The sequence below is a fragment of the Leptonotus elevatus genome, chromosome 19 (assembly GCF_054856555.1).
Source record: "Leptonotus elevatus isolate MCC_2025b chromosome 19, RoL_Lele_1.0, whole genome shotgun sequence".
Taxonomy (NCBI): domain Eukaryota; kingdom Metazoa; phylum Chordata; class Actinopteri; order Syngnathiformes; family Syngnathidae; genus Leptonotus; species Leptonotus elevatus.
In genome coordinates this window covers 7,598,228-7,624,935 of record NC_141257.1, presented here as the reverse complement: position 1 = coordinate 7,624,935, position 26,708 = coordinate 7,598,228, and the positions used below count along the sequence as shown (strand labels likewise).

The following is a 26,708-nucleotide window of genomic DNA, read 5'->3' as shown; positions in this document are numbered from 1 at the left end:
TGGCGCCTGAAGACGATCTGGAATGCATTTCCAGCCCAAATGCCACAACCGCTCACTACACACGTGTAGGAAATTGTTGGGAACAATCCTGTTAATGAAAGAAAAATACATAGTAAAAAACAAAATAACTTTGGTTTCGGACTGACTTTGACTTTTGCAGTCCTGATGACAGACCAGAGGGTGGCGCTTGTGTGCAACAAGTGGAAGAATTTGATTGGTAGAGTGACGTCAGGCTTGCAGCTTATAACGCGACAAGTGTGCGTGTAAACTACGGCTTATACCCACTTCTTTTTCCGTTACTTTTGCGTCTACACAGAGGGCCAACAGATTTGACACAAACCGCATATCCTTCTTCACATTAGCAGTGCAGCAATTGACAGTCTCAAATTCCCATATTTTCAAAGCTGCAAAATTAGAGCGCGTTAAGAGGAGACGCATAAATCTTCTTTGTTGTCATTAGCAAGTCTTGTTAGCAGGTTTTGCTCGTCCTTGTGAATCAGATAATTGTTCATATCTATATACATGCAGGGGGGCTGCTGTAGACTCACTCTCCCAACCTTCTCTCGGCTCTAAGTAAAAGAGAAATGGTCATCTGACAACCGTCAACATCAATCTTGAGCAGAGATTCATAATCATGGTTGACAGCCTCCTGTTCCTACTCTTGTTTTGTTTTTATTCATTCATTTTTCCTTTCGGACATATCATTGTGACAGTTTCAACGCAACATATATTCGTTACATCCGAAAAGAAAGGGCTGACGGGATGAAGCCGAAGCTTATTAACCCCCGTGGCCAGAATACATTTAAGACGCATAAAATGTTGATTCGTACATTGTTATGAAATACAATACACTGCGGCACATTGTCGTTTAGTCCCAATAAAACGTGTGCGTCGGCACACGTTTCCATCAGTTCATCTTGCCCTGTCCAGTAGTGTTTGTTAATCGAAAGTTGATTTGTCCATTATTATTATTATTATTTTTGCTCGTTAGCTCTGGACTCAGCTGCGACCCGGAAGTTAAACACCGACCGGAAAAGGAAAGGAGAAATTGTTTGGCTTCATGGCGTTTTTTGTTTTGTTTTGATTACACGGTCGCCTCCAAGTCACGTTAGTAGGTAATTTTGGATTGTTTACATGCACAGAGGCGTCCACACTAAAGGAATGTTGTCTCTACGTCGGCTGCTGCCCGTCTACCTGCACGTCACCTGAAGAAAAGTGGCGACGTGTTGTGAAAAGGTAACTCGTGCTCAACTGTCCGCGTTTTTACTGCATGGTCCTCTAAAAGTATATTTTTGTTTAAAAAGAACCATCGTCTCGTATTTAGCGTGTCCTCTGCTGACTCGGTTAGGTCAACTAACGAGACGCTATACTATTGTCCATTGTAAAATGTGTTTATTAGTCTACTTGTCAAAAACGAGAAAGTGAGATAAAAACAATAATAAATACAAAAAAATAACAGCAGGATTCAAGCATTTGAAAAAGTTCTAATGAGTCAGTATTCCTGATGCTGCATTCGAGGATGGTTATAATTGATCTGTTAGAGTAGACAATATTAAGTATTGTACTCTTTGCGTGTTCAATTAACTGAATGGTGAGATCCTGGTGAAGAAGTCCCTTTGCAAAGGTAAATAATTATCAGAAGCTTCTGATGACAAAAGGCTGACGACACTGAAGCCGTGTTCTGGTCAGATTGTCTGTCTCGTCCAACGTGGGGCATCAATACTTATTCAAAAGTGGGAGAATACGAAAAGTCTCCTCCCATCAGCCCACAGTGCATTTGTTTACCACTCAGTGAATACAAGAGAATCTGTTCCCATGGGTATAAATCAGATTAGAGAAAAGCAATAATAATAAGCCTGTGGCTCCCCTCTTCCGACCGGCAGAGACCGGCCCTCCCATTAGAGATAGCGAATGAATGTACAAACCCGTTGCCCTTTTTCTGAGAGTGAGACAGATAATACAATTCTATTCATTGGGCCATACTGCTATAACTAAATCCAAAACGGCTAAAATATAAATTAAAACTGAAAAACAATGTTAATAACTCATCATTCCCTCATTTGAACTCTTGAGAGCTCAACACATTAAAACATTTTTTTCAATGGTTGTGTGGTAAAAATAATTATCCTTAAAACATCCCTTTAGCAGAAAAGGAGGTAGTTTAGCAATCATATGACATTAAAAAACAATTTGATACATTTAAAAGATTTTTAGTGGAATAAGCATAGCATATGTGAGGCTTAACATAAAATGTTGTTCATTAAAATGTGTCGCAATATATCGGCAGACGAATATGTGTTCTTTGAAGCCATCTCGTGATGAAGTTCTTTGTTGAATGAAAAAAGTGACGCAATAGTTTTTCTCTTCTTTAAGAATCTGGGGTAGACTACCCAAATTCTTCGATTTGTCACCGGGATTATTCTGCCCGAAAATGTGACTCTTCGTGGAATGATTGCCCAAGAAAAGGCACTTGACTTGATCCGTTGAATGATGTCAAAACGATGTTGAATGATGTCGAAACGGCCGCTCCAGAACGAACACTGGGTCAGCTGACGTGGCTCCCAGGTCGGAGGTGATAAGATTGATGATCATCAGTTGATGAGATAGCCGAGCCTGGCACGTCTCCGGAAGCCTTATAGACCAGATGTGGAATTTCTCCATCCTTCTTTCTGTGCAGAGAACTGCACAAGATTTCCTCACCAACCCCCTGGGGCCGTTCTTCTGAGTGCAGAAACTTTTCATTTTTAGTTTCTCATAAACTCACATAAATTTTATTTGGAGGAAAAACCCTGATAGTTTTGTTAATTGGGATTAGTAAATGTTATTTGGTTAAGATCCATAGGTCCTGTGCTGTTGGAACAGGAAAATATCTATTTTTGTGACATTAAAATAGAGCCCAGCCTTTGATTGAGTTGAATGACATTCGCTCATTCATTAATATAAGACAGAGCTTATAAATATTTATTTTTTAAATAGGTTTTGTTCAATAATAGGTAATATTTTTTTTTTTTTTTACCACGACTAAATTTGTTCTAAATTTGCATAACTTTGCCTTTTATATCATATATTCTCTTCCCAGAATCCCATGACCGGCCGAATCCTGATGATCCTGGAAAAAGCTCACATATATTCATATTATCTATACTCTTTTGCAAACACTGGGCTCCAAACATTACATTTTTCAAATGTGATCCTGAGATAAAAGATATAATATAATATAATTACCTTCATTCGGCGAATATGCATTATTGTCCTTTTTCCCGCTGCAAGCTTACCTTTCTTCCGCTCTTGTTTTGTTCCCTGTAGATTTCTTCAAACTCAAACTGTGAATTATCCCATTCAAACTCATCCTGTCAATTGGAGTGTAGGCCGATACCCCACAACCTTTTTAATTTTGTTTTTAAGTTTGTTTTTAATTTTCTAATTCGTCTACATTGGTTAATTTCTTAAACATAAACTCCCTCATTTGACAAACATCCACAGATTTTTTTCTAACACGTCAAGATAAAGGAGGATAAAATAGAGACCTCATAACTCAAAAGACGTCATAAATAACACAACCCTCTAAATCAGGCTATGAGGTAAACAAAAGAGCTACAAAACACAAAGATGAGCACAAGCAGATACAATTTAAGACACTAATATATGATGACTTTGGGGCCATAAAAAATAGAGGTAACCATATTAATCTAATTCAGGATACTAATTACACAAAACTTACAAATATCTACCATTTCCTAGATTTAATCAAACTAAAAATTATTCTCAAACTACTAATCAACTTCACCTCTTTTACATATTAGTGGGGCTCATAAAAAAACATAGCACAAAAAATATCTCTGGGATTCATAAATCACAATACTGTGAAAAAAAATTAAAAAAATAATATCTAAAATTAACCATATTATTCTAATTCTCCTAGAGTCAAGCAAACTAAAAATTATTTAAACTGCTAATCAACCTCACCTCTTTTACAGATTAGTGGGGCTGAGGATAAAATTACACAAAATTTACAAATATCTACCATTTCCTTGATTTAATCAAACTAAAAATTATCTTCAAACTGCTAATCTTTTACATATTAGCGGGGCTCATAAAAAACACAGCACACAAAATATTTCTGGGATTTATAAATCACAGTGCTGTAAAAAAAAAAAAAAAAAAAAATCAAACTTAGCCATCAAACTCTTAGTTAGTCTTTTACTTGTTACCACTCATGTTATTCTATAATTTATTTTATACTATAGCTGCAGCTGGACGAAGTCCAAAAAAGTTCCTCACGGGGAAAATAAAAATATATCGTATCATATCATATTAATAAAATTCCCATTGTACCAATTCAGAAACTGATTCTCCCAAAAATATAGGCAAAAATTTAGTAGGCTATAGATTGAAATAAATTTTCTCCCTCATTTCAAATTTACATATGTCGTTTTCAATTTCCTGAAATATCTTGCTATAGATCACAGTTCCCCACCCAACACATTAAAAATGCCCTGCATACACCGTGCAGCATTTTACTGATCGAAGGGTCGCATCCAAGTGAGACCACCAGCTTTCTTAGTCCAGTCCCCCAGCAGAAGGCAGGACGGCAGCTGTTGTCAATGTTCATGGCGGGGCTGTGTCAGACAAAGTTCGATGAGAGGAGACATCTGTAATGAGGCTTGTACACAGTCACTGGGCATTGTGGAAGTTGAACATCATGTTTTTTAGGCACAGGAGGAGAAGACTGTTGCTCTGGGCTTTTGACCTTTGATCTCTGCCACATCCATTCAGACGCAGTCTGCAATGTGGATCCGATGACACACAGTCTTTCTGAGAGCTCACCTGACCAAAAAATGCACACTCATTGATACAATGCATTAAAAATGCCAGACTGAGGATATGGGATCATAGCAAGACAGTTCACTTCCTGCTTTCTCAAAAATGTTTCGTAAAAAAACACAGCCTCTTTTTTTTTTTTTTTTTTTTTTTTTTCAATACCCCTTCCAAATAGCTACTAGCAATACTTGCAAATACAACGTATCAGCAGCTGGGGCGCATCCCGTTCGCAGTTTGTAATCAGTGAAGGCCATCAAACCCTCATCTGCCTTGGAACTCAAACATCAGTTTCTGAAATGACACACTCAGAGAAAAAACAAATATTAAAAATCATTATCATTATGTCAATTTCAAAAACATTCATAACTCCTTATTCAACTATCTTACTTCCAGCCACAGCTGTACAGATGTAGGCATAATTATATCAACTCAACATAGCTCAAACAAAATGCCATTATTTTATCATTATTCTTTATTCATTTGTCCCGAAAGTTAACAAATTAACCATCTTCATCAATCATTAAAGTGTAAAGACTATTGGCTCAGTCACTAAAAAAAAAAAAAAAAAAAAAATAAAACACTAATTTAATATTCTTCTACAAAAACTCAACAATATCTTTCAAATACTATTACTTATTTTATATTGTTTATCATTCCTCTCTTACCATTTTGACAAAGAAAAAGTCCCATTACGAGGACACATTATGCTCTAACGCACAGCCCCCTCCTTTTTTTCTAACCTAGAAACGGGGGGGGGGGAGTAATCTTAACATTATACATCGCAAAACCTATTTTATCACATTCCCATTAATAAAACAAACGCCACTATCACAACAGTCTCATCTCACACAAAAACAACACCAAACTTAGTTAAAATATTGAAAAAAAAATAAATAAATCCCCATATGCACATTTCTCACTCACAAACCCCCACCTTTTAAAAGCTAGGTCACACACTCAAATGCATACGCACACACTCTTTAGTCATTATAAAATAATAAACGGTGTTATTCTATCAATTCGTTGTCTACAAATCTTATAGCATCTAAACCGCAGTTTTGTACGGTGATTTCAGTAAACGGGTTAACTTCGAACAAATCACCCGTAAACTGCTCCACAAATGCTGGAGTCATTTTAGCATCAAATTCAGCCACTACATCATTACCAACAAAGAAAATACAAAAGTCTGACGTACCATTTTGTCCAGCGAAAGCTTTTCATACAATCGATCCATAGTTTATTTGTTCATTTTTTATCGACGCTTTTTTGTATTTTCTCCACATGGCTGCGACTCACACGTCTATAAACCGGAAGCGCATTCAGGACAAACCATTCTGTATCCGGGTCGAAATCGCCTCCATTTTGTCTGTAGGCTATTTTTTACTTTCGGTTTCAATACAGTGACGTCTCACTTTTAATATAATAGTACAATAGGTTAACACATATGGCCACACAACAGACACACATAAGAATCACGTGACCTCTCGTTTATACACAGCGGTTATCCAATCCCGCTGAGCTAAACTGTTCTCCCTATATTGCAAAATTTTTGCAAGGCGCTTATTTTCAAACTAATTATCACGCGCTATCGAATCCACCGTAGAACAAAAGGAATTCATACGGTAATCCTGACCCCAAAACTACAATTTGTAGAAACGCCAAAAAATCAAATAAAAGACACGTAATCTCTCGATTGCAAATACAGTAACATAAATCCAATTATTACTGTAATCAACCTGGACCCCTCAATACTGTTCAATTTCAAACAGGCGCTTTTTTTTCTTCTCAAAAACTATATTACGTGTTACGAGAACTTTCACACCAAGAGCCATGAACAATTATGATACTCGTCCTCCAATTCGGCCAAAACTGCTTAAAAAACAGAAGCGCATACCATAATCTTCGCGATCCCTAGTAAAAAGAAAGACTTTTTACGTCATCCGGCAAACCCTTTTATTCAATATATATTATGGTCTAAGGATTCTTCATAGCGTTGACGAAAAACAAAACAAATCAAAAAAATAACCGCTATTTCTTCCTGTACAAAAAAGCTTCATCTCTTTGAGTCTGCATTCACGTCACTTCTAAATGCACCACCCCACGACGTGTTTAGTTCAATATCGTCGGAATTATCAACTCTCTAACGACATCAAACTATAACTTGTTCACACAGATCTCATTTAAAATTTAGACAATTTGGAAGACGAAAAACCAGTTGCAGCGGACCCAAACAGACAGAACCTCTCTACGTGGATAAAAGTCTCCACTTACCGTACTTTATTTATTTAGGCCTAGAAGTTCCGCCCGTCCGTGAACGCCGCATCTTGCTCCACGTCAAAATACCACCATCCGTTAGAATACAGCGGAGGAGACCATTCGTTATAATTCAGCGTCGGGGACACCATTTGTTAGAGTAGACAATATTAAGTATTGTACTCTTTGCGTGTTCAATTAACTGAATGGTGAGATCCTGGTGAAGAAGTCCCTTTGCAAAGGTAAATAATTATCAGAAGCTTCTGATGACAAAAGGCTGACGACACTGAAGCCGTGTTCTGGTCAGATTGTCTGTCTCGTCCAACGTGGGGCATCAATACTTATTCAAAAGTGGGAGAATACGAAAAGTCTCCTCCCATCAGCCCACAGTACATTTGTTTACCACTCAGTGAATACAAGAGAATCTGTTCCCATGGGTATAAATCAGATTAGAGAAAAGCAATAATAATAAGCCTGTGACTCCCCTCTTCCGACCGGCAGAGACCGGCCCTCCCATTAGAGATAGCGAATGAATGTACAAACCCGTTGCCCTTTTTCTGAGAGTGAGACAGATAATACAATTCTATTCATTGGGCCATACTGCTATAACTAAATCCAAAACGGCTAAAATATAAATTAAAACTGAAAAACAATGTTAATAACTCATCAGATCCGCCTTGTTTTTTCAGTTCCGACCTGAAAGTGTTCGAGGCAAAAGTAAACAACCAAAATGGTGGATAGTGATACATTTGTCTTTTTATTTTGGTTCTCAAAACTCTGACTTCCAGCAAACTTGCCTTCTTGCAATTTTGCTTAATTTATTGTTTGTATCTTATATCATAAGCATTTCATACAGTTCAGTAGTTAACCATATAATTTCATGCAGGGAGACGTTGTTTTACGTGGAGTTATGTCGAATATTTATAAATGAAGAAAGAGTTTTAACCTCGAGTAAATTGTGTTTTCCAAAGGGGTCGCTTTTGTAGAGTGACGTCACAATGTAGTGCGTCGGTGGGTTAACGACCTCCGAGCATCCTCGAATGCAGCATAAGTTCCAGAGGGCGGGCCAGCAGCGATTGGCGAAGGCGCGGTCTTGTGCGGGTGTTGGGTGGAGTCAGCAGAGCGGATTGAGCGGATGGGGGAGTGGCTTAGGTTGGACTGCGCTGACCCGCTTGCTCATTGCATGTATCACACAGGCAGCCTGTGGTCAAAACTTCAATAATATGACATTTATCAAGTAGTGACGCGCATATTTCAGAGAATTTCAATTGTATGAAAGCCTAGTATTTTATGCAAATTGTCACATACGATATGCAAATGAGCATTACTCACCGCTTCCGTTTCTGTTTTCTTGACAGGATCGAGGCCGTTTGGGACATGGATGGGTCTGTGCTACCAGCATGCAATTGGAAAGCTGCTTTTCAACAGGTGCGGGTACATTTTTTACACCGAGGATGCCATGCTGTGTGCTTGAGGTGTGTCTGATGCCACTTTGCCATTTGTCAGTGCACTGACTTGCGCTTGATGTACTTAGACACACACCAGAACAACATTCAATGGTTAAGGATGACATTGTTGTGGCTAAATGATTGTAAATGTTTGGCAAAATAACACGAAGGTCTTTTGCAATCAATCAATGGATGTTATTTTTGCCCACTTTTTCAAATAATGCTATTCAAACAAATGTCCAGAAGCATTGAATGATGTTCTTTTCTGTTAGTGTGTTTGTTGACTTTTGGAGATGATGGCTCGCTTGTGCTCATGTGACATCACACACACGCACACACAACATGGTGCCGTGTGCTGCTGCTTCCATGTACAGCCTGTCAACCAGTCTTTGTAACTTGAGTCCAACATGAAATTATTGCTGTGTCCAAAGAAGTGCTTGTCTGAAGTCAAATATATTGTTCAAGTGGAATGAGTGTCTCCGTGTTTGATTTCCATCTGCCCTGTGCTTGTATTTTCAGGACCTCGAATGGATTGCACGTGGATTGTTCTTGAAGACGTTTGGTCTCGCGTCCGAGCTGGCTTTCTCGCTTCATTCTCAAGGCCAGATGGCGGGATTTTCAGCATGAATCGAGGAAGTCTGCTCGGACCAGGGGCCAAAACATCTTCAAGAACAACCTGAACAATCCACTTGCAATCCATTCAAGGGCCCAAAAATGCTTTTTTGCTACTATGAAGCTTCAACATGCAAATTAATGGGCATAGCCCCCCCCCCAAAAAAAGTAAGAATTTGCAAAACTGGCCACACCCTCTCCAAATTGACCAATCAGCTGGCTGCATGCAATCAAATTTGCATAACCACGCCCATTTAGAGCCACCCAATCAGATTCTGGCACTTATGACAGAACCCATCAATCAGATGGCTTGCTGCTCAATAATTTGCATATCCGTGCCCACCATGTTTTTTAACTCTTTGACCGCCATAAACGTTATAAAACGTTTAGCATAAACCTACGGAAGGGCGCCGAGGACGTTAAAAGACGTTCACTATGTTTTTTGTTTTTGTTTTTTTTGGAAACGGGTGGAGGAAAGCCTTGGGCAGCTGTGCTGAAAGTATCAGGCAGATCTGGTTAGTATAAGGACTCGTTTTGGCCCCTAGATGGCAGCGATGACTCTCTTTGCACAAGGTTGGATGGGCCGCCCACCGTGGGCGTCAGTAGAAGACGTGAGGCGGAGCTAGAGTGTTGAGGAGACAATGGCTGATGAAGCCACAATGGCTGACCAAGCAACCGGTTGCAAGCAGCTCACGCTTGAGCATTTTTTTCAAAGACGGAAAGCATCGATCAATACTAAAAAGCGCATTGATGTCGACGATGATGATGACTCCGAGCTTGACGCCAAAGTTGGAAGCCTTGACGCGACCGTTATGATCACGTAGTAAGCCTCGCCGGCTAAGCGCGGCTAGCGCTGCTAAGGCCGGAAAACGCGCACAATAACCGACCGGGTACTTCTACACAATCGGACATTCGATCCGGCGATGGAGAGTTGGCATCGACCAATGCAGATTGATGATGATGATGATGGTGAATCCCGAGGTTGACGCCACAGTTGGACGCCACAGTTGGACGCGGCCTTTATTCTCACGTCATAAAGCATCACCGGCTAGCTCTGCTAACGCCGGAGCTGCACATGCGGACATTTTGTCGGACAATGAAGAGTACCCCGAGTCCAATGCATATTCATCGGAGGAGCGGGTACAGTCTGATCACGGAGAAGACACTGGTTCTGGACTACGATGCCACCATGAATGGAGTGGATAAAATGGATCAGAACATCTCTTACAACCCGGTTTAGCAACTGAAGGACATGAGGAAGCGAGACGTAACACCACCGTAACGTAACCGTAGCATGATCCTGATATTAGACTTGATGGCAACACACACTGCAGTATATACTTGCTATTCCCCGGAAAAAACGGCCTGCAAGAAAGTGGAGCTTTTGCACGCGAAGAGGCAATCTGTTGTGCAAATGCGGTTGCGTCTCCTTGCACGCAGGAGAGAAAAAACAAAAAGAAATACTCGTTGAAACATCCACATATTTGTAAATAGCACCACAGTTGCACACATTTGTAAATAGTTTGCCAAATTGTTGTCAAATTGTTACACTGTTGAATGTAAATAAACGTATTTTGCTATCAAAAAACACTTTTTCATTCTTGGTGGTAGTGTTTTATAGAAGTAAAGCACTATTTAGGTGTTTGTGGCATCATTCATGGACAAAAAGAAGTGTAAAATTCACTAGAATGATTTCTCCGTATTTGAGTCCAAAACAAGCGAAATCGGGTGAAACTAACCATTTTCTATTGTTGATTACTAAAGAACGGAATAAGGTAGAAACAAACTTTGATGAAAGTCCAGTCTTTCATTTGGTAGTACGTGTGTTTCCATAGTCCAAACAGAACATTTTCTGTGGACCTTGAAAGATCAGTCAAAATGCTTAAATCGGCTGGCACTGACGGCATCCCTTTTCTGAAAACGTCTGGCAGTCAAAGAGTTAATGTTGTAATGTAAGTTATAATTCTGTCAATTTTAATTTAGCAGGTTTTGTAATGTTACAAGAAGATTTCAGAAAAGTTGAAATGTTTCAATTTTTTGTTTTTTTGCAGAGTACAACATGTTGAAATGACAAAATGAAAACATTTTAGAATGTTTTTTGTTTTTTAATTTTTTAACAACACAAACTTAAAAAAACAACAACAACTTGAGGTTGTATGACTTGATTGCTGCCTCCTTGTGGTCACCAGGTGAAGTTGCGAGCCAGCGGGAGCAGATCGTGCGGCCCTAAGACAAAAACGACATCAGTGAGTCAAGTCAACGTTTTTTGAAATATGATGAATGCCACCTGCACAGAAGGCGATCCGACGACTCTTGTGGGATTTGGGCCAATCGCTCACACGGCCGCAACGCCAGGAAGCCCGCCACGTTCCTAGGCGCCTGCAGCAGAAAAACATTGGAAGACATCGAGGAGACGCTCGCCGAGTCGACAACAGTCAAAGCTTACCGTCAACTTCAAGCTGATGGCATCAATGCAGCAACAAGAACACAAGTGTTGGACAAAAGTCACTGCCTGGTCAAGTGGACTCAACAAAAAAGACGTCAAGTGTTTGTTTTCTTCTTTAATGCAGCAAATTTGACAGAAGATGAAACCCACCAGTGCAGAAGAGGACCTGCGACGTTTCTGGGACTGTCGGTGATGACGCAGCTGCATTCACGGGAAGATGACCTTGAAGAAAACATTGAAGTGACCTTCCACTTCTTTGCAGTTTGGCAGCGGACGAACCGACACACAAACAGGAGATGAGCAATGAACCAGTCCAGCGACTTCAGTTTATTAACATGTCAACAACAAAAAAAAAAAAGTGGTCCAGAGAGCGCCAGCGACAAGCTTTGAAATCAGCCCCGGTGTAAGGAGGAGATACTGCATTGACTACATCATGTAGGTCGTGCGCTGTGAATTCCGGCAAAGTCGGCGATTTGATGAATTTGGTAAAAACAGCAGGCGACAAAAGGTAATGGGCGGTTTTCAAACTAGCGATCTCCAAATTAAGTAAATATCGCGATTTATAAGTCCCGACTAAATGTGCCACTTGAAAAAAGGCAAACTTCGGTTGAAGTAGTATATTCTGTGGCTTGAAGTAATAATAACTTTTAATTAGTAAAGTAACAGCCGCTAAATCACAAAGTCGTTCCGGGTCACGTCCACTTCCGTTTAACAGTCGTTTCCTTCCGTCCGTCCTTCAAGAGCAGTCACGTGATCACGTGACGTCGGTGCAAAAGGTCATATATTGTTAAATGAATGACCATGTTTGTTTGTTTTTGCTTTCTTTATTAATTCACACTTCAACATCCAATTCAAACTGAGCACATAAACGGTGCTGTCAAACAAGAAAAAGAAAACACTCAAAACAGAACAAAACAAAACCAAAAACAAACAAAAGGTCTAATCGGACAGTAAACTTTTGGAGTTATTAAATACACAAGGCTTGCTTCGTCCTCACCCTCCTCAAAGTCCTTCCAAACTCTTCAATTTCCTTACAATGAATCAAAAACAAAGGACGACATTTAATAAATCGACATTTGTGAATAAATTGCAGCCACCGCCTCTATCTGTAAGCCTCAGCCATCCGTCATTTCCTATTGCGCTGAAGTGCAGGTATGCTACTCCGACGGCCCGGGTACACAGTTTTGTCGGGCCACCGGCTCTTGGGCTGCTATTCTGCCCTTTACTAGATTGAGTTTGCTTCAAACTCTTTGTTGTTGGGTTATGATTAGTGGATCTTTTATGTATTAGTCAAAAAAATTAATATATGAAGAGGACGTATTTTGTCCACATTTTAAATAGCATTTGTTGTTTAAAAATACACGTCTGGTATATAGGAAGTGCGTGTTTCTTGTGCGTGCCCCCCCCCAGTATCACTGATGAAAAATGTGTCCCCCGCTAGCATTTAAGTTGTAACCCCGCCCCGATGTAGTTGCTGAAAGTCAGCATTTGCACACCTTGAATGCGAATCCGAGCTGTTGTTCTTGCTGGCGTGACGTCAAGGAATTTTGCGTCCCACGCCAGCAAAACTTGAACTTTACCACTTTTGGTTTCAAGCGTTCCGACGCGTCCGATAAACAGTTTATTCTTCAAAGCTCAGCTTGACCACATGAAATGAAAATTTGCGAAGTTGTATTACTTTTGCGTCAACACATCTTGAACGTTTATTTATTTTATTATTCCTGTCCAAAGTGAAATGCTTTTGTACAGTATGTTGTGTTTCTTGGCCTGACGTCACCCGGTCTGTAGTCACGTGACTTCCCCGAAATCGAAATATAGCCGCTTCCTTGTTGCCTTCACCGTATTAGAGCAGCGTCTTCTGGTTTGCTTTGACGCGGGACCGAAAGGAGCAAAAGATGTGGAAGATGAACTTGTTGGGATTGTTTGTGGTGGTTGTGCAAATTCACAGCGTGACGCCTGGTAAGTGCACAAGTTGACTCTCCCAATTGTTCACGTCTTAGTTGAAGGAAGCGACACTTGAACTGCAAATAATCAACTGAAATATCCAAAATATGTCATCTATTGATGAAGTATACTGTAAAGGAGATAAATAGCAAACGTGAATTTCATCATGAATTAACTTTAAAAATCATTCTCTTAATTTAAATGAACGCAAAAAAACTAAATATATTTAGTGTCGTAAATGTCTCGTAGATTTATTTATTTATTTAACAATGATTTATATATGTATATGTATATAATTTCAAATATGGACAAGATTTGTGGACAGCAAGCAAACAAAATGTTTTTGTTTTCGCTTTGACCGATTAATTCACTCACATTCCAAACTTGTAAGGGTTGTATTGGAATTTTTCATCAACAGAATTAATCTCCTCTTAAATATACTTAACTTAAATACTGTATAATAAATGAAAAAAAGATAGTATGAACGAAAAAATATTTAGAATGAACAAAAAAAAAAAATATAGTGTTGTATAAGCAAATTAAAAATATACGTTTAATGGAAAAATGACTTTTTCCACATCTTAGTAAGAAAAACAAGACAAAAAAAATATTGTAATTTGTTACAGAAAAATCTTTATATTCATGATTTGGACTGTTGAACTGTGACTTGCTTAGCAGTGTGCCACAAAGCCTGCTAAGCACATCAACATCCTAATTGAAATAAAAGAAAAACACATTTGTAGTCAAATGAACAAACTGCCATCACCGATTTTCTCACTGAAGAATTTCATGACTGTCTGCTCAAATTCCTTCAGAACTTGTAATGGTTGTGTTGGAATGTTTAATCAAGTGAATTAATCTCCAGAAATCAATTTAAATATGCAATATAGCAAAGTCTGTGTAATAAAGGATTAATAAGAAAACGTATTAAGGAAGTGTTTGTGTGTAAGAATGAGCTTAAATCAATTATTTAAATGAATGCAAAAGACAAATCTATGTTTTAATAACAATAAAAACGATTGTTTCCTCAAAAAAGCTGTCATAGTTTCTGTTTTAGGCAGAATCATTTCAAATAGTATAAGATTTTTGGATGTAAAACAAACAAATGTTTTTGTTTTCTCTTTCAGTGCTTCACACGCTCAAATATTTCCACACTGCGTCCTCTCACATTCCAAACTTGGCATCGTTCTTGAGTGTTGGTTATGTTGACGGCGTTCAGATTGTTCGTTACGACAGCAAGAGCAGGAAAACAAAAGCCAAACAGGACTGGATGAACAAAATCAACGACGACGATCCGCACTACTGGGAGACACAGACACAGATCAATATTGGTAGTGAGCAGGTCAACAAAATCAACATTGAAATTGCTAAAGCGCGCTTCAACCAAACTGGAGGTTTGTTTACAACAAAATTTCATGTGTGAATACTTTTTGCTGTAACTATTCACACACACACACGTACTCAAGTCGGATGTTGCTTTGTGTGTTTGTGTGTTTGTGTGCGTGTCAGGTGTTCACATGTTCCAGATGACGTCTGGCTGCGAATGGGACGACGAGACTGACGAGGTTGACGGTTGGGAACGCTACAGTTACAACGGCGAAGACTTCATCTCGTTTGACGTGTCGGCACTGAGATGGATCGCAGTTAAGCCGCAAGCTGTCGTCACCAAACAGAAGTTGGACCAAGACGACGACATGAATCAAGTCAAGAAGCATTACTTGACTAAGATTTGTCCTTCTTTCTTGAAGAAGTTTGTGAGCTATGGGAGGGACTTCCTGATGAGAACAGGTACCAGCACGCCCCCTGGAGGAGCATGGCTGACATGGCAACATGCACTCTCGCCTTGCCCCTCTCACACATTCTCCATTTTCCTCACCTTGCATGTTCTGTTTTTCCTCTTACTTTTTTCATCTTTAATCATCTCACACATTCTCTATAACTTTCCTTATTTTCACACGTGCTTTCCATCTATTCACCACACATTTTCTAAAAAATGTAGGTCATCTCACATATTATGAACTATGAATTGTTTTGGCCATTTGTATACCCTCACACAAATTCTCCATATTTCTCCTCTTACAAATTCATATTTCTCTCACACACACACATTATCCATAAATTTAGTATTTTTGCACATTCTATCCATATTTTCTACTTTCTAAATGTTTGTCCTCTCAGATACAATGGCTGCATTCCTTCCTCTCACATGTTCTCTCTTAACTCTCTGAGTTTCTCTCCCTCTTTCTAATTGGACACTCCATCTTTTCTCCTCTGTCTGTCATTCTCCCACAATTTTCTCCATCTGTTATTCTTATGCATCTTTTCTCCTCTCACACATCCACTCCATCTGCCACTTTCTTCCCACCTTTCATTCTTTCCTTCTTTGTTCCTCTCACACATTTTCTCCATCCCTTGCCCGGCAGAGCTGCCGGTGGTGTCGCTGCTGCAGAAGACGCCTTCGTCGCCGATCACGTGCCACGCCAGCGGTTTCTACCCGGCGGCGTCCGCCCTGTTTTGGAGGAAGGACGGCGAGGAGCTCCACGAGGACGTGGAGATGGGAGAGCTCCTCCCCAACCACGACGGAACCTTCCAGACGTCGGCCCACCTGAAAGCGGAGCTGCCGGCCGACGCGGAGGGCCGCTACGAATGCGTCTTCCAGCTGGCCGGCGTCGAGGACGACATGGTCACCAAGCTGGACAGAAGAAGCATCCTGAGTAACCACGGTGACGCTCGCACGCACGCACGCACGCACGCACACGATCCTTGCGTGTCATTCACACGTCTTCCTTCTCTCGTCTGGTCAAGAGGAAGACGCCACTAAGGTGACGCTGGCCGTTGTTGTCCCCTTGGCGCTCCTCGCTCTGCTGGCGCCGCTGCTCGTGCTCCTCGTCAGGCGCTACAAAAGCCCACCAGGTGAGGGACGCAAATGTTGGCCTGCCTGCCGGCAACTTTCGGGATCACAAGTCGCAACTTTCTTCCTCTTTTCTTCCTTGCAGCCGACTACGCTCCAGCTTGTAAGTCAAACGTCTTCGCAGTCCTGTCCGGGTCCGATGTCCACCTTTGCGAAAAAACGCTCCACATCTCTCGCTATCTTTGCGTCCCGCAGGTTCTGACGCTTCCGAGCTCGATTCCGAGCCGGCCTTAAAGTCCGTTTCCGAGCCTGATGACGAAACTGCTTCCGAGTCGGTTCCCGAGGCCCATTCCGGGACCAGTTCCTCGTGACGTCACACGGTGAGTGAGCTGACGCGGACTCCACGTGTTCTTGGACTCTGGATTCATGTCCACCATTTGCTGTTCTCGTCTTCGTGCAGGTGTGGGGACACGACAGAGACGTCTCCGTCCAAGTGCTTGGATTTGAAAACAGAGAGAGAATTGTTCAATTCTGATGATTCTGTTAAGACACTCAACGTTTTTTACATGGTTTGGTGTATTAGAGGAGATTTTTTTGCGTTCATTAGGTTGCTTCCTTCTTTCTGTCGACAACTTTGTGTCCGTTTGAGGTGTATCAAATAATCAGTCACATGGTGAAAAGGATTTCCTCTTTCTTGGTATCAAGCAGTCGAGTAAAAAATATTCATTAAAAGCAATTGCACATAAACTCATCCTCTCCGACTGTATGCATAGCAACACGTTTCCTTGTAGTAAATTTATTGCATGTTTTTCAATATTATTTGTATTTCTCTGTGAATGATTATTTTGTGTAGCACAAGAGAGCCCGCATGCCACTAGTGTTGCGGTACTAGTAGTAACACATTTTCAGAACTACTGAGCGACAGCATTTCATATACTGACCAGGAGATGGCGAAAGTGTGGCGCCTGAAGACGATCTGGAATGCATTTCCAGCCCAAATGCCACAACCGCTCACTACACACATGTAGGAAATTGTTGGGAACAATCCTGTTAATGAAAGAAAAATACATAGTAAAAAACAAAATAACTTTGGTTTAGGACTTTGACTTTTGCAGTCCTGATGACAGACCAGAGGGTGGCGCTTGTGTGCAACAAGTGGAAGAATTTTATTGGTAGAGTGACGTCAGGCTTGCAGCTTATAACGCGACAAGTGTGCGTGTAAACTACGGCTTATACCCACTTATTTTTCAGTTACTTTTGCGTCTACACAGAGGGCCAACAGATTTGACACAAACCGCATATCCTTCAGCAATTAATTGACAGTCTCAAATTCCCATATTTTCAAAGCTGCAAAATTAGAGCGCGTTAAGAGGAGACGCATAAATCTTCTTTGTTGTCATTAGCAAGTCTTGTTAGCAGGTTTTGCTCGTCCTTGTGAATCAGATAATTGTTCATATCTATATACATGCAGGGGGGCTGCTGTAGACTCACTCTCCCAACCTTCTCTCAGCTCTAAGTAAAAGAGAAATAGTCATCTGACAACCGTCAACATCAATCTTGAGCAGAGATTCATAATCATGGTTGACAGCCTCCTGTTCCTACTCTTGTTTTTATTCATTCATTTTTCCTTTCGGACATATCATTGTGACAGTTTCAACGCAACATATATTCGTTACATCCGAAAAGAAAAAGGGCTGACGGGATGAAGCCGAAGCTTATTAACCCCCGTGGCCAGAATACATTTAAGACGCATAAAATGTTGATTCGTACATTGTTATGAAATACAATACACTGCGGCACATTGTCGTTTAGTCCCAATAAAACGTGTGCGTCGGCACACGTTTCCATCAGTTCATCTTGCCCTGTCCAGTAGTGTTTGTTAATCGAAAGTTGATTTGTCCATTATTAATTTTGCTCGTTAGCTCTGGACTCAGCTGCGACCCGGAAGTTAAACACCGACCGGAAAAGGAAAGGAGAAATTGTTTGGCTTCATGGCGTTTTTTGTTTTGTTTTGAACACACGGTTGCCTCCAAGTCACGTTAGTAGGTAATTTTGGATTGTTTAAAATGTTGCTATTGTTTAAAAGGTAACTCGTGCTCAACTGTCCACGTTTTTACTGCATGGTCCTCTAAAAGTATATTTTTGTTTAAAAAGAACCATCGTCTCGTATTTAGCGTGTCCTCGGCTGACTCGGTTAGGTCAACTAACGAGACGCGATACTATTGTCCAATGTAAAATGTGTTTATTAGTCTACTTGTGAAAAACGAGAAAGTGAGATAAAAACAATAATAAATACAAAAAAATAACAGCAGGATTCAAGCATTTGAAAAAGTTCTAATGAGTCAGTATTCCTGATGCTGCATTCGAGGATGGTTATATTTGATCCGACTTGTTTTTTCAGTTCCGACCTGAAAGTGTTCGAGGCAAAAGTAAACAACCAAAATGGTGGATAGTGTTAGATTATTAACATTGTTTTTCAGTTTTGATTTATATTTTAACCGTTTTGGATATTAGTTATAAAGATACAAATATAAGACAACAGTTAATTCACATGTTAAGTCAATCTATAGTCCTTTGTTCTCTTGCCTGGGAAAGAGGAAGGTAACAGGTTTCTTTTCTATGTTATCTAAAGGGAGTATAGTTGGTACGAGTCTCTGTCCGGTCGAAGAGAGTCCAAGAACAGGCTGATATGCTGCTCTTCAAGTCTAATCTGATTTGTACCTATGGGAACTTGCTGAAGGGAGGGGAGAGGGATTTTCTTGTATTCACTGACTTTCAATAAATGTGCTGTGTGCTGGAGGAGGAGACACACTTCTTTGCAGTTTGGCAGCGGACGAAGCGACACACAAACAAGAGATAAGCAATGAACCAGTCCAGCTTCTACTTTAGTTGGTTGAGCTTCTCCAGGGCCCAGAGATGCTTTGGCAGCATTTAGGTAACAAAAGCAGAAGAAACATTAACACGTCGGCACAAAAGGTTCAATGCAGCTTTGGGGAAAACTACAAAAAGAGAGAGATGTTCAAATATGTTTATCAAAGGTCAGCCATTTTGCTTTGCAGCATGCTCAAACCCATCAGCCAGCTTCGTACACGTTTCTTGTTCCTCAGGCAGCTCTGGTTCAAGTCAACATGCCGTTTTTACCTGCACACATACAAAAAGCAGGACATTAGGAATGGTCAGTGCAAGTCACCTGGCATGTCCTCACCCTTCTTTAGTCATCTTCACCGTGTGCTAAAACAAATTAAAACACAATGTCACATTTTAACGTGTTTGTGTCTCACCAGTGACGAGAACGGGGCTGGACTGGACATGGTGTCAATGGCCTGGGCTGAAAGACACGGTAACAAAATGCAGTTGGCTTTGGAACCCTTTATTATATTGTCCTTATTTTTCAGGTTTGTTTTAATTCGTAATTAAAAACATTTTAAAATGACACCATCTTTTTATTTTTTTTAAATTGAGTCTGTGATAAGATGAGTAGCTTTTAAAAACAAAATGAGTAAATCTGTTTAGAATGGAATTTGCTCTCCGTTATTCCATCGATATCTTTTGTTATTGAGAAAAAAAGCATCTGGTTTCTTCACGACAACACAAAAATGCTTTGGTGTCATAGAAAATGACTCGTAATGGGTAAACGGGTATTTGAAAGCCTGTAAACGTTTTTAAAAACTAGAATGCATGCATGTTGTTTTTGCAAAACAATCCGTACTATATGCATGTTCTTCTTTCAAATGTCCTGTTTTTTAAATGCCTTACGATGCTACAAGTATATTGAAAAAGTCGTTACACAAGTTGATGGAAATAGCCTTACACTGCATAATTCCATGTCGAAATGAAAATTACAATACCGCATAGTTTTTAAGTCTTAACCTACTGTAATTATTTTTGAAAATGTTTCTCGATTCGTAGATATCATTTTTTAAATGCATACACACCTATTTTTTAAAAAGCCTTTATCATTTTGTAAAAACAAAACAAAAAACTAAGTCATTGCTAAAAGAAAATATGTTTTACATTACTATACATTGTTTTTTAAATACCTCAATACATTTTTTAAACTGTAAACTTTTAAACATAATTTTTTGTAAAAAAATAAATAATTAAAGTTTTATTTTACATGCCTGACTATACATAATTTTTCCCCAGTGCATTATTATATAGCATATTTGTAAAATCCTAAATACATGTTTAGAGAAAAACACCGTACTATACATAATTTTAGGGGGAGAAAAACTCACGTTTTTTAAATGCCGACACGTTATTTGTTTGTCTCAGTGCATTGTTATGCAGCCTGTTTTTACAGTGAATGGCTACATATAAAAAAAATAAACATTTTTTTTTTTTACTATACATTGGCATAAAAAAAGATTTGTGTGTTTTTGTCTTTAATTTTGTAAAGCCTTACTACACACAGTGTTGTTCTTTTAAATGGCTAATTTCCAAAATGTACTTCTGTTGCTAGTGTAAATGTGGATTTGACTTACCCACGGGGAAGCGGATAACTTGGCAGTATCCCGGCGCCTCGGTTTTCCTGACAGGTTCCACGAAAGGGCCAAGCGTTCCTGGATGGGAATCTGCCCGACGCCGTCCTCGAAGCACGAAAGGCCCGGGTAGACTTTGCGGACCCGCTTCCTCTCCATCAGCTTCTCGATGATCTGAACCGGCACCACACGTCAATTCTTTGTCATGTCAAATGCGCACACTCACATACTACTTTGAAACCATGAGGCTACTTTAAGATCCTAATTGAAAACCCTAAACCGAGTTTAAAACACTCATTTGAAACCCTACTTTGAAACAAAGCATATTTTGAAATCCTAATTATAGTTTGAAATCGTACCCCATTTTAAAACTCTACTTTCAAACCCTAAGGCTACTTTTAAGATCATAACTCTAAGCCCAGTTTAAAACACAAATTAGAAACCCTAAGCCTACGTAAATTCTTAATTGAAAACACTTACCCTAATATTAAAGAAGACATAACTGTAGTTTGAAATCCTACTTAAAAACCCTAACTAAAGTGTAAAACCCTACTTTGAAATCTTAACTAATAGTAAGACGTTTAAAAAACGAAACAAGAAGCAACCATGTATAGCGAGGCGCAAGAAATAAACTCATCCACTCAAACAGACTTTATGCATAGCTTCCTTGCAGTACGCTTATGTAATGTTTTAATATAAGTAGCATTTATTTGTCAATGATTTGTTTCTTTTTCTTTTTGCGTAGCACTAGAGAGCCGCTTAGCACCGGTGCTACTAGCTAGTAGCTAATTATTACAACTACTGATCGATGCAGTGTCCAAATAAAATGTGATTGTAGATTGTTCCAGGACTGCTTTCACGGTGAATTGGTAAATTTATCACAATGCGACAATGTTGTTGCTTGCACTTGTCATTTGACCTTGTAAATATTGGACCAATTAAAGGACGATGAATGACAAACGTGCAAAATAACGTGCACTTTTTGCCTGCGACCAGCAGAGGTGACAAATGACATATCACAAGATGCAAACCACTCATAAAGAAAGAAAAAAGCGGAAGGCCAGATTATGTTTGTATTTATGTATTTATTGGTAACAAGTACAGAAATGAGACAGGAACAAAGCTTGTCTGACGGGGACAAGACGAATGTCGACCGAAGTGATGAAAAGGCCAAACGTATGGAACACCGAAATTGAAATACAGCCAGAATTTTTAATATAACGGAAAAACTAATAACAGTTTGATTGTCAATGTTTTATTTTCTTTTAAATGAAAAGAGAACATATCACGAGGCATGCCTGACCATTTCGCCACCCGGAGTGTTCGTGTACGTTGTATTCGTTTTGGATCGCCACAATTTTCGCACATTGACCAGGAGATGGCGACAGTGCGGCGCCTGAAGACTGTCCGGCATGTCTTTCCAGCCTAAAAATGCCCCAACCGCTAACTACACACGTAAAGGACATTGTTGGTAACGATCCTAACAATTTAATTAATAATTTTTTTTAATAGAAAATAACTTTGGTTGTGATTGACTTTTATTTTTGTGGCAGGAAAAGAGAAAAGCAACCCTTTTGCAGTCCTGACGACAGGCCAGTAGGCGGCGCTAGTGTGCAAAAGCGGAAGATGGCGGATGACGTCAGGCCTGAAGCTTATAAAGGCGCAGGTGCGCGTTGATTGGATTGTTCAGTGTTCACCATTTACGGCAAGATGGTGGCCGCACTCGTGGCCTTCTGTCGGGTTGGTGAGCGAGCGCACGAGTAAATCTGTAAATGTTTTTGGCGTTTGTTGTCCTTTCTCATGATGACATTTGGCCTCTTGCAGGACTTGAGGGACTCCACAGCGGTTGCGGTTTGAGCACCTCACATCACAATTCGCTTCACTTTGCTTCGTTTAGCACGCCGTCTTTGCTCTTTGTTTTGGTTCGTTTGTCATGGTGGCCAGCATTTAGTTACTTATTTTGTTTTTGCGATTTTTTTTTTGCTGTCGTAAATGACACACCTGATGGTTTTCTACTTGGGAATTGAACTGTGAAGGTTTTTGTTGTTGAACTAATAGTTTGTGTAATAAAGATGGCTGTCTCGGGGAGAATTCAGCCCCACTGACAGAAGGGGACAGAAGTGAAGATGGATTGGATGTGGGGACATTTATTTTGCTTGTTAGCCCGCAGCTCATTAGGAGACAGGTGTGCGCGGGTCACGAGTGGCTTCATCAGCATGTGCGGCAAGATGGCGACCGCACGGGATGAAAGACTGGACAAAAGTAAGTTCCAAAGTAGACACACCAATGAACAAGCTTTTTGACTGGTGAGGCGTGTGAAATGAGTGCACATTCAAATGGATGATGTCTTTTTTTTCTTTTCTTTTTTTTCCTGCTGTTGCCGTCTTCAAATGGGCGGAGATCACCAGCATGGAGCCGCACTGGACTTCAACCTCCAATATTATTATTATAAAAAAGTATATATTTTGTGACAAAATAATTCAATCCCTCAGCCACATCTGTACTAGGTGAGTATAGTACAAGACTCTTTGGGAATAAAATATCTCTGATGTGAACTATAGATTGACACAAGGTTCTTACAGCCATCTTTACCCACCCAACCATCTTTACCTTTATCTTTTCGCATCATTTGCCTTGTTTGGCAACTGTCTTTATTGAAGTCTGAAGATGGCCACTTGCGAATCTTCCAGCACTTGTCTGCAACCAAACGGAGCGATTTGGGGGCACGCTTGGAATTGTCTCCAATTGACACCCGCCATCTCCTCATCGATTTGACGGCACACGCTGGCGATCGCCTGTAACGGCCGCAGTGGGTGTGGCCTCGCTTGGGTTCATAGTTGGAAAGGTGCACTTTTCTTCACAGGCCCGTGAGAACATTCCGCGACCTTTTGTGGCCTGTAAATGGACTCGTCTTGTACTTTGAAGTCAGTAGGGGGCGCCTCTGATGCTGGCGTGGAAGGCTTGAGCTCACACTGGGCACCTTTTTATGGTCCGGGTTGAAAGTTGAGTAAATCCCTCCGTGAAATTGTATCCCAGTTGCTCAGCTGTCATCCGGGGATTTTCTGCCATCTTTTGCTTGGGATATCAAAGCAATCACCGACGACATCCTCTCTTTCCAGTGCGCCTTTTTTCAACTTGCCGACGATGCCTCCAGTTGTCTCTCTAGAAAAGATTCTTGGCTATCTTTTTTTATGTTCATATCTTTGCCTATGAAGGCAAATGACCTTGACTTGCGTGACCATGACTTGGACGTCGCCATTTTGCAAAGGCACCATTGACGGTTTGGAAGGAGGACAAATAACACATTTCTTTAACGTTTGCTTAATTTTTGACCGCCAAGGTTCTGTTGACACGTACAGGTGCTGTGATTGCATATTAAACATGATTTATTATAGGCTAAGGGTTGAATAACTTGTTGGTGAGGAAATAATAAAAAGGACACGACCTGGTCGTGTCCTTTTTATTATTATTATTATTATATTATTATTATTATTATAATATTATTATTATTATTATATTATTTCCTTTTTATATATAAATAACCCAATGTTATTTTTTTGTCATTTAAGTAGCGTTGGTGTATTTGACTTGTTCTTATGTGATGTGATTATAAACAAAAAGTCAAACATGCTAAAATACTTATAAGCAGAGGGGCTAGAATAATTTAAATCACAGCTGTATATTTTTGGAATGGTAAAGATATATATTTTTTTGTTACACCGTAAGCATAGCAGCATTTTATTAGTCAATTTAATAATTGTTCCAAATATGTACTCCTTTAACACAGTCATTGTTTTTTTTCTTAGATTGTAGTTACTTGTGAGTGTAGCGTGTTATATTGTACATTGCCTTTTTAAAAGTAGAATTGTGTAACATTTGGCACTCTAATAAAGTTTGCCATCAGTGTCATAAAGTGAGCTTTTGTTGATGTGATCTGTGTTGCAGATGTGTCCATCAAGAACTAGCGACCGGCAGCCAACTGTGGGCGTTGTTTTGCGTTGCGGATGACGAACCCCAGATGAGACACGAGACCGGGTAACACTAGTTCACACGACAAACGAAAGCTTCCTTCCTTTTCCTTGCATTGCTCCTGGCTCCATTCCCTGTGTTGACGGGTGGAATAGGCACCGCTGGCTGGCTGGCAAGCTGGCCAGCCGCGCCTCTTTTTTTTGCGGCTGGCCTGTTTGCCAGCCAGTCAGCGGTGCCTATTCCACCCGTCGCCACATGGGGAATGGAGCTAAGCTAGCTAGCCTAGCTTAGCTTGCCTGGCTAAGCTAGTTGGCTTGGCTTAGCTTAGCTTGCCTGGCTAAGCTAGTTGGCTTGGCTTAGCTTAGCTTGCCTGGCTAAGCTAGTTGGCTTGGCTTAGCTTAGCTTGCCTGGCTAAGCTAGTTGGCTTGGCTTAGCTTAGCTTGCCTGGCTAAGCTAGTTGGCTTAGCCAGGCAAGCTAAGCTAAGCCAGTTAGCCTAGTTGCGGAGTTAATGGAGGACAGGAGGTTGTAACCTACTGTGTAGGGTTTTGTTCCTGTGATCTGTGTTACTGCTACTGTAATTTGTTTTCATGATGTCTTGCAGGGCAAATGGTCGAGATCAAGAAGCTACCATCACCAGACAAATTGGGGTATTTTACGTTGCGGATGATGAGCCCCGACACTAGTTCACACGACAAACGAAACCTTCCTTCTTTCCCTCCATTACTCCTGACTCCATTCCCCGTGTTGACGGGTGGAGAGGCATCGCTGGCAAGCAGGCCAGTTGCGCCTCTTTTTTTGCGGCTGGCCTGTTTGCCTGTCAGTCAGCGGTGCCTATTCCACCCGTCGCCACACGGGGAATGGAGCTTGCCTTGCTAAGCTACCTAGCCTAGTTGATGAGTAAATGGGGGACAGGAGGTTGTAATCTATAATGTAGTGTTTCATTTTGTTCTTGTGATCTGTGTTGCAGGGCAGATGTGTCGATGAAGAAGTGGTGACCAGCAGCAAACTAATCTGTGCGTTTTGTGTTGCGGATGACGAACCCCAGATGAGACGAGACCAGGTAACACTTCTTTCCCTCTATTGCTCCTGGCTCCGTTCCCAGTGTTGACAGGTGGAATAGGCACTGCTGACTGACTGGCCTGCTTACCAGCGATGCCTATTCCACATGTCGCCACACGGGGAATGGAGCGGAGTAAATGGGGGACAGGTTTTACCGTACTGTGTAGTGTTTCATTTTGTTCCTGTGTTGCAGGGCAAATGTGTCAATCAAGAAGCTACCAGCATCAAACTAATCAACCAACCGCGCCAGTCAAGCACCCTCCAGCTCCAAAAAACAACTAGTAAAGTGTTGAAAGGCAAGCAGTAGGTGACGGGAGGTGAAAGCCAAGTAGTCCTTTGGGCACCCACATGGTGGTAAAATGTTGGGACTCTTGAAAGGTGAGAGTTCAGTCATGTAATGTCCATTTGCTGTAAAAACATTTATTTTTAACATAGCTTTCCTCCCAATGTTTTTGTTTTTTTGAGTTAGCCCAGAGCTGAGAATGTGGTCAACTCTGTTTCAGCAAGGTAACAAGATGGTGACCAGCAGTTGAGTACTACTTATCACCGTAGTACTACGTTATTGGTCACATGACATATGGAGGCCATCTTGTTGCGTTGGCCCAGTCAGTAATTCTGCCTGTTTGTGTCACATGTGATGTATCTGTGAAATACAATAAAAGTAACTCATGTATACAATTCTTACTGTGTTGAAATTTGAATATACCGTAATTGAAGGGCTTTAGTCTTCAATGTAACAATGGGGAAAAAAATGACACTCCATTGACTTAGGAGAAAAATTATGCGTCAAAATGACTTGGAATAAAATTGGTTGTAATGATTT

General features: G+C 40.4%; 2 protein-coding genes and 1 long non-coding RNA gene across 22 annotated transcripts; 2 read left to right on the top strand and 1 right to left on the bottom strand.

Moving 5' to 3' along the window:
- The first annotated feature begins 8 nt into the window (after nucleotides 1-8).
- On the top strand, nucleotides 9-17,306 carry LOC147157708 (major histocompatibility complex class I-related protein 1-like). 5 transcript variants are annotated; one of them, XM_086062051.1, is made up of 10 exons: nucleotides 9-1,236; nucleotides 8,433-8,502; nucleotides 11,324-13,539; nucleotides 14,652-14,918; nucleotides 15,034-15,312; nucleotides 15,948-16,247; nucleotides 16,330-16,437; nucleotides 16,521-16,538; nucleotides 16,631-16,755; nucleotides 16,836-17,294. In XM_086062051.1, exons 3-9 carry the CDS (start codon nucleotides 13,476-13,478, stop codon nucleotides 16,744-16,746), a joined length of 1,152 nt encoding a protein of 383 aa, XP_085918177.1. In that variant the 5' UTR covers nucleotides 9-1,236; nucleotides 8,433-8,502; nucleotides 11,324-13,475; the 3' UTR covers nucleotides 16,747-16,755; nucleotides 16,836-17,294. The 5 variants fall into 5 exon arrangements, 1 of the variants encoding a protein (XP_085918177.1); XR_015091077.1 differs by having other exon boundaries at nucleotides 11,324-12,015; nucleotides 16,521-16,755; nucleotides 16,836-17,306; XR_015091076.1 differs by having other exon boundaries at nucleotides 11,324-12,088; nucleotides 16,521-16,755; nucleotides 16,836-17,306.
- On the bottom strand, nucleotides 14,185-18,304 carry LOC147157707 (uncharacterized). The gene is made up of 3 exons (XR_015091096.1): nucleotides 18,146-18,304; nucleotides 17,317-17,422; nucleotides 14,185-16,871 (listed from the first exon to the last, which is right to left on the bottom strand). It is a non-coding gene; the product is annotated as an uncharacterized LOC147157707 (long non-coding RNA).
- Nucleotides 18,085-26,563, top strand: LOC147157706 (uncharacterized). 16 transcript variants are annotated; one of them, XR_015091080.1, is made up of 11 exons: nucleotides 18,313-18,421; nucleotides 19,660-19,715; nucleotides 20,838-22,327; nucleotides 22,410-22,600; nucleotides 22,681-23,118; nucleotides 23,257-23,363; nucleotides 24,802-24,891; nucleotides 25,428-25,473; nucleotides 25,794-25,886; nucleotides 26,079-26,263; nucleotides 26,355-26,563. XR_015091080.1 is itself a non-coding variant. In XM_086062056.1 (10 exons), exons 6-10 carry the CDS (start codon nucleotides 23,266-23,268, stop codon nucleotides 26,190-26,192), a joined length of 441 nt encoding a protein of 146 aa, XP_085918182.1. In that variant the 5' UTR covers nucleotides 18,316-18,421; nucleotides 19,660-19,715; nucleotides 20,838-22,327; nucleotides 22,410-22,600; nucleotides 22,681-23,119; nucleotides 23,251-23,265; the 3' UTR covers nucleotides 26,193-26,563. The 16 variants fall into 16 exon arrangements, 3 of the variants coding, with proteins under 3 accessions (XP_085918182.1, XP_085918181.1, XP_085918180.1); XR_015091083.1 differs by lacking the exon at nucleotides 18,313-18,421 and adding exons at nucleotides 18,472-19,413; nucleotides 19,483-19,550 and having other exon boundaries at nucleotides 26,079-26,563; XR_015091087.1 differs by lacking the exon at nucleotides 18,313-18,421 and adding exons at nucleotides 18,472-19,413; nucleotides 19,483-19,550 and having other exon boundaries at nucleotides 19,660-19,770; nucleotides 26,079-26,563.
- The last annotated feature ends 145 nt before the right edge of the window (nucleotides 26,564-26,708 follow it).

Bases quoted from the DNA above. Each gene is read 5' to 3' on its own strand.
- LOC147157708 (XM_086062051.1), top strand. From the start codon at position 13,476: ATGTGGAAGATGAACTTGTTGGGATTGTTTGTGGTGGTTGTGCAAATT. The intron at 13,540-14,651 runs GTAAGTGCACAA...TTTCTCTTTCAG, and splicing joins AATTCACAGCGTGACGCCTG to TGCTTCACACGCTCAAATAT. The intron at 15,313-15,947 runs GTACCAGCACGC...CTTGCCCGGCAG, and splicing joins GGACTTCCTGATGAGAACAG to AGCTGCCGGTGGTGTCGCTG.
- LOC147157706 (XM_086062054.1), top strand. From the start codon at position 24,076: ATGACCTTGACTTGCGTGACCATGACTTGGACGTCGCCATTTTGCAAA. The intron at 24,892-25,427 runs GTAACACTAGTT...GATGTCTTGCAG, and splicing joins CAGATGAGACACGAGACCGG to GGCAAATGGTCGAGATCAAG. The intron at 25,887-26,078 runs GTAACACTTCTT...CCTGTGTTGCAG, and splicing joins CCCAGATGAGACGAGACCAG to GGCAAATGTGTCAATCAAGA.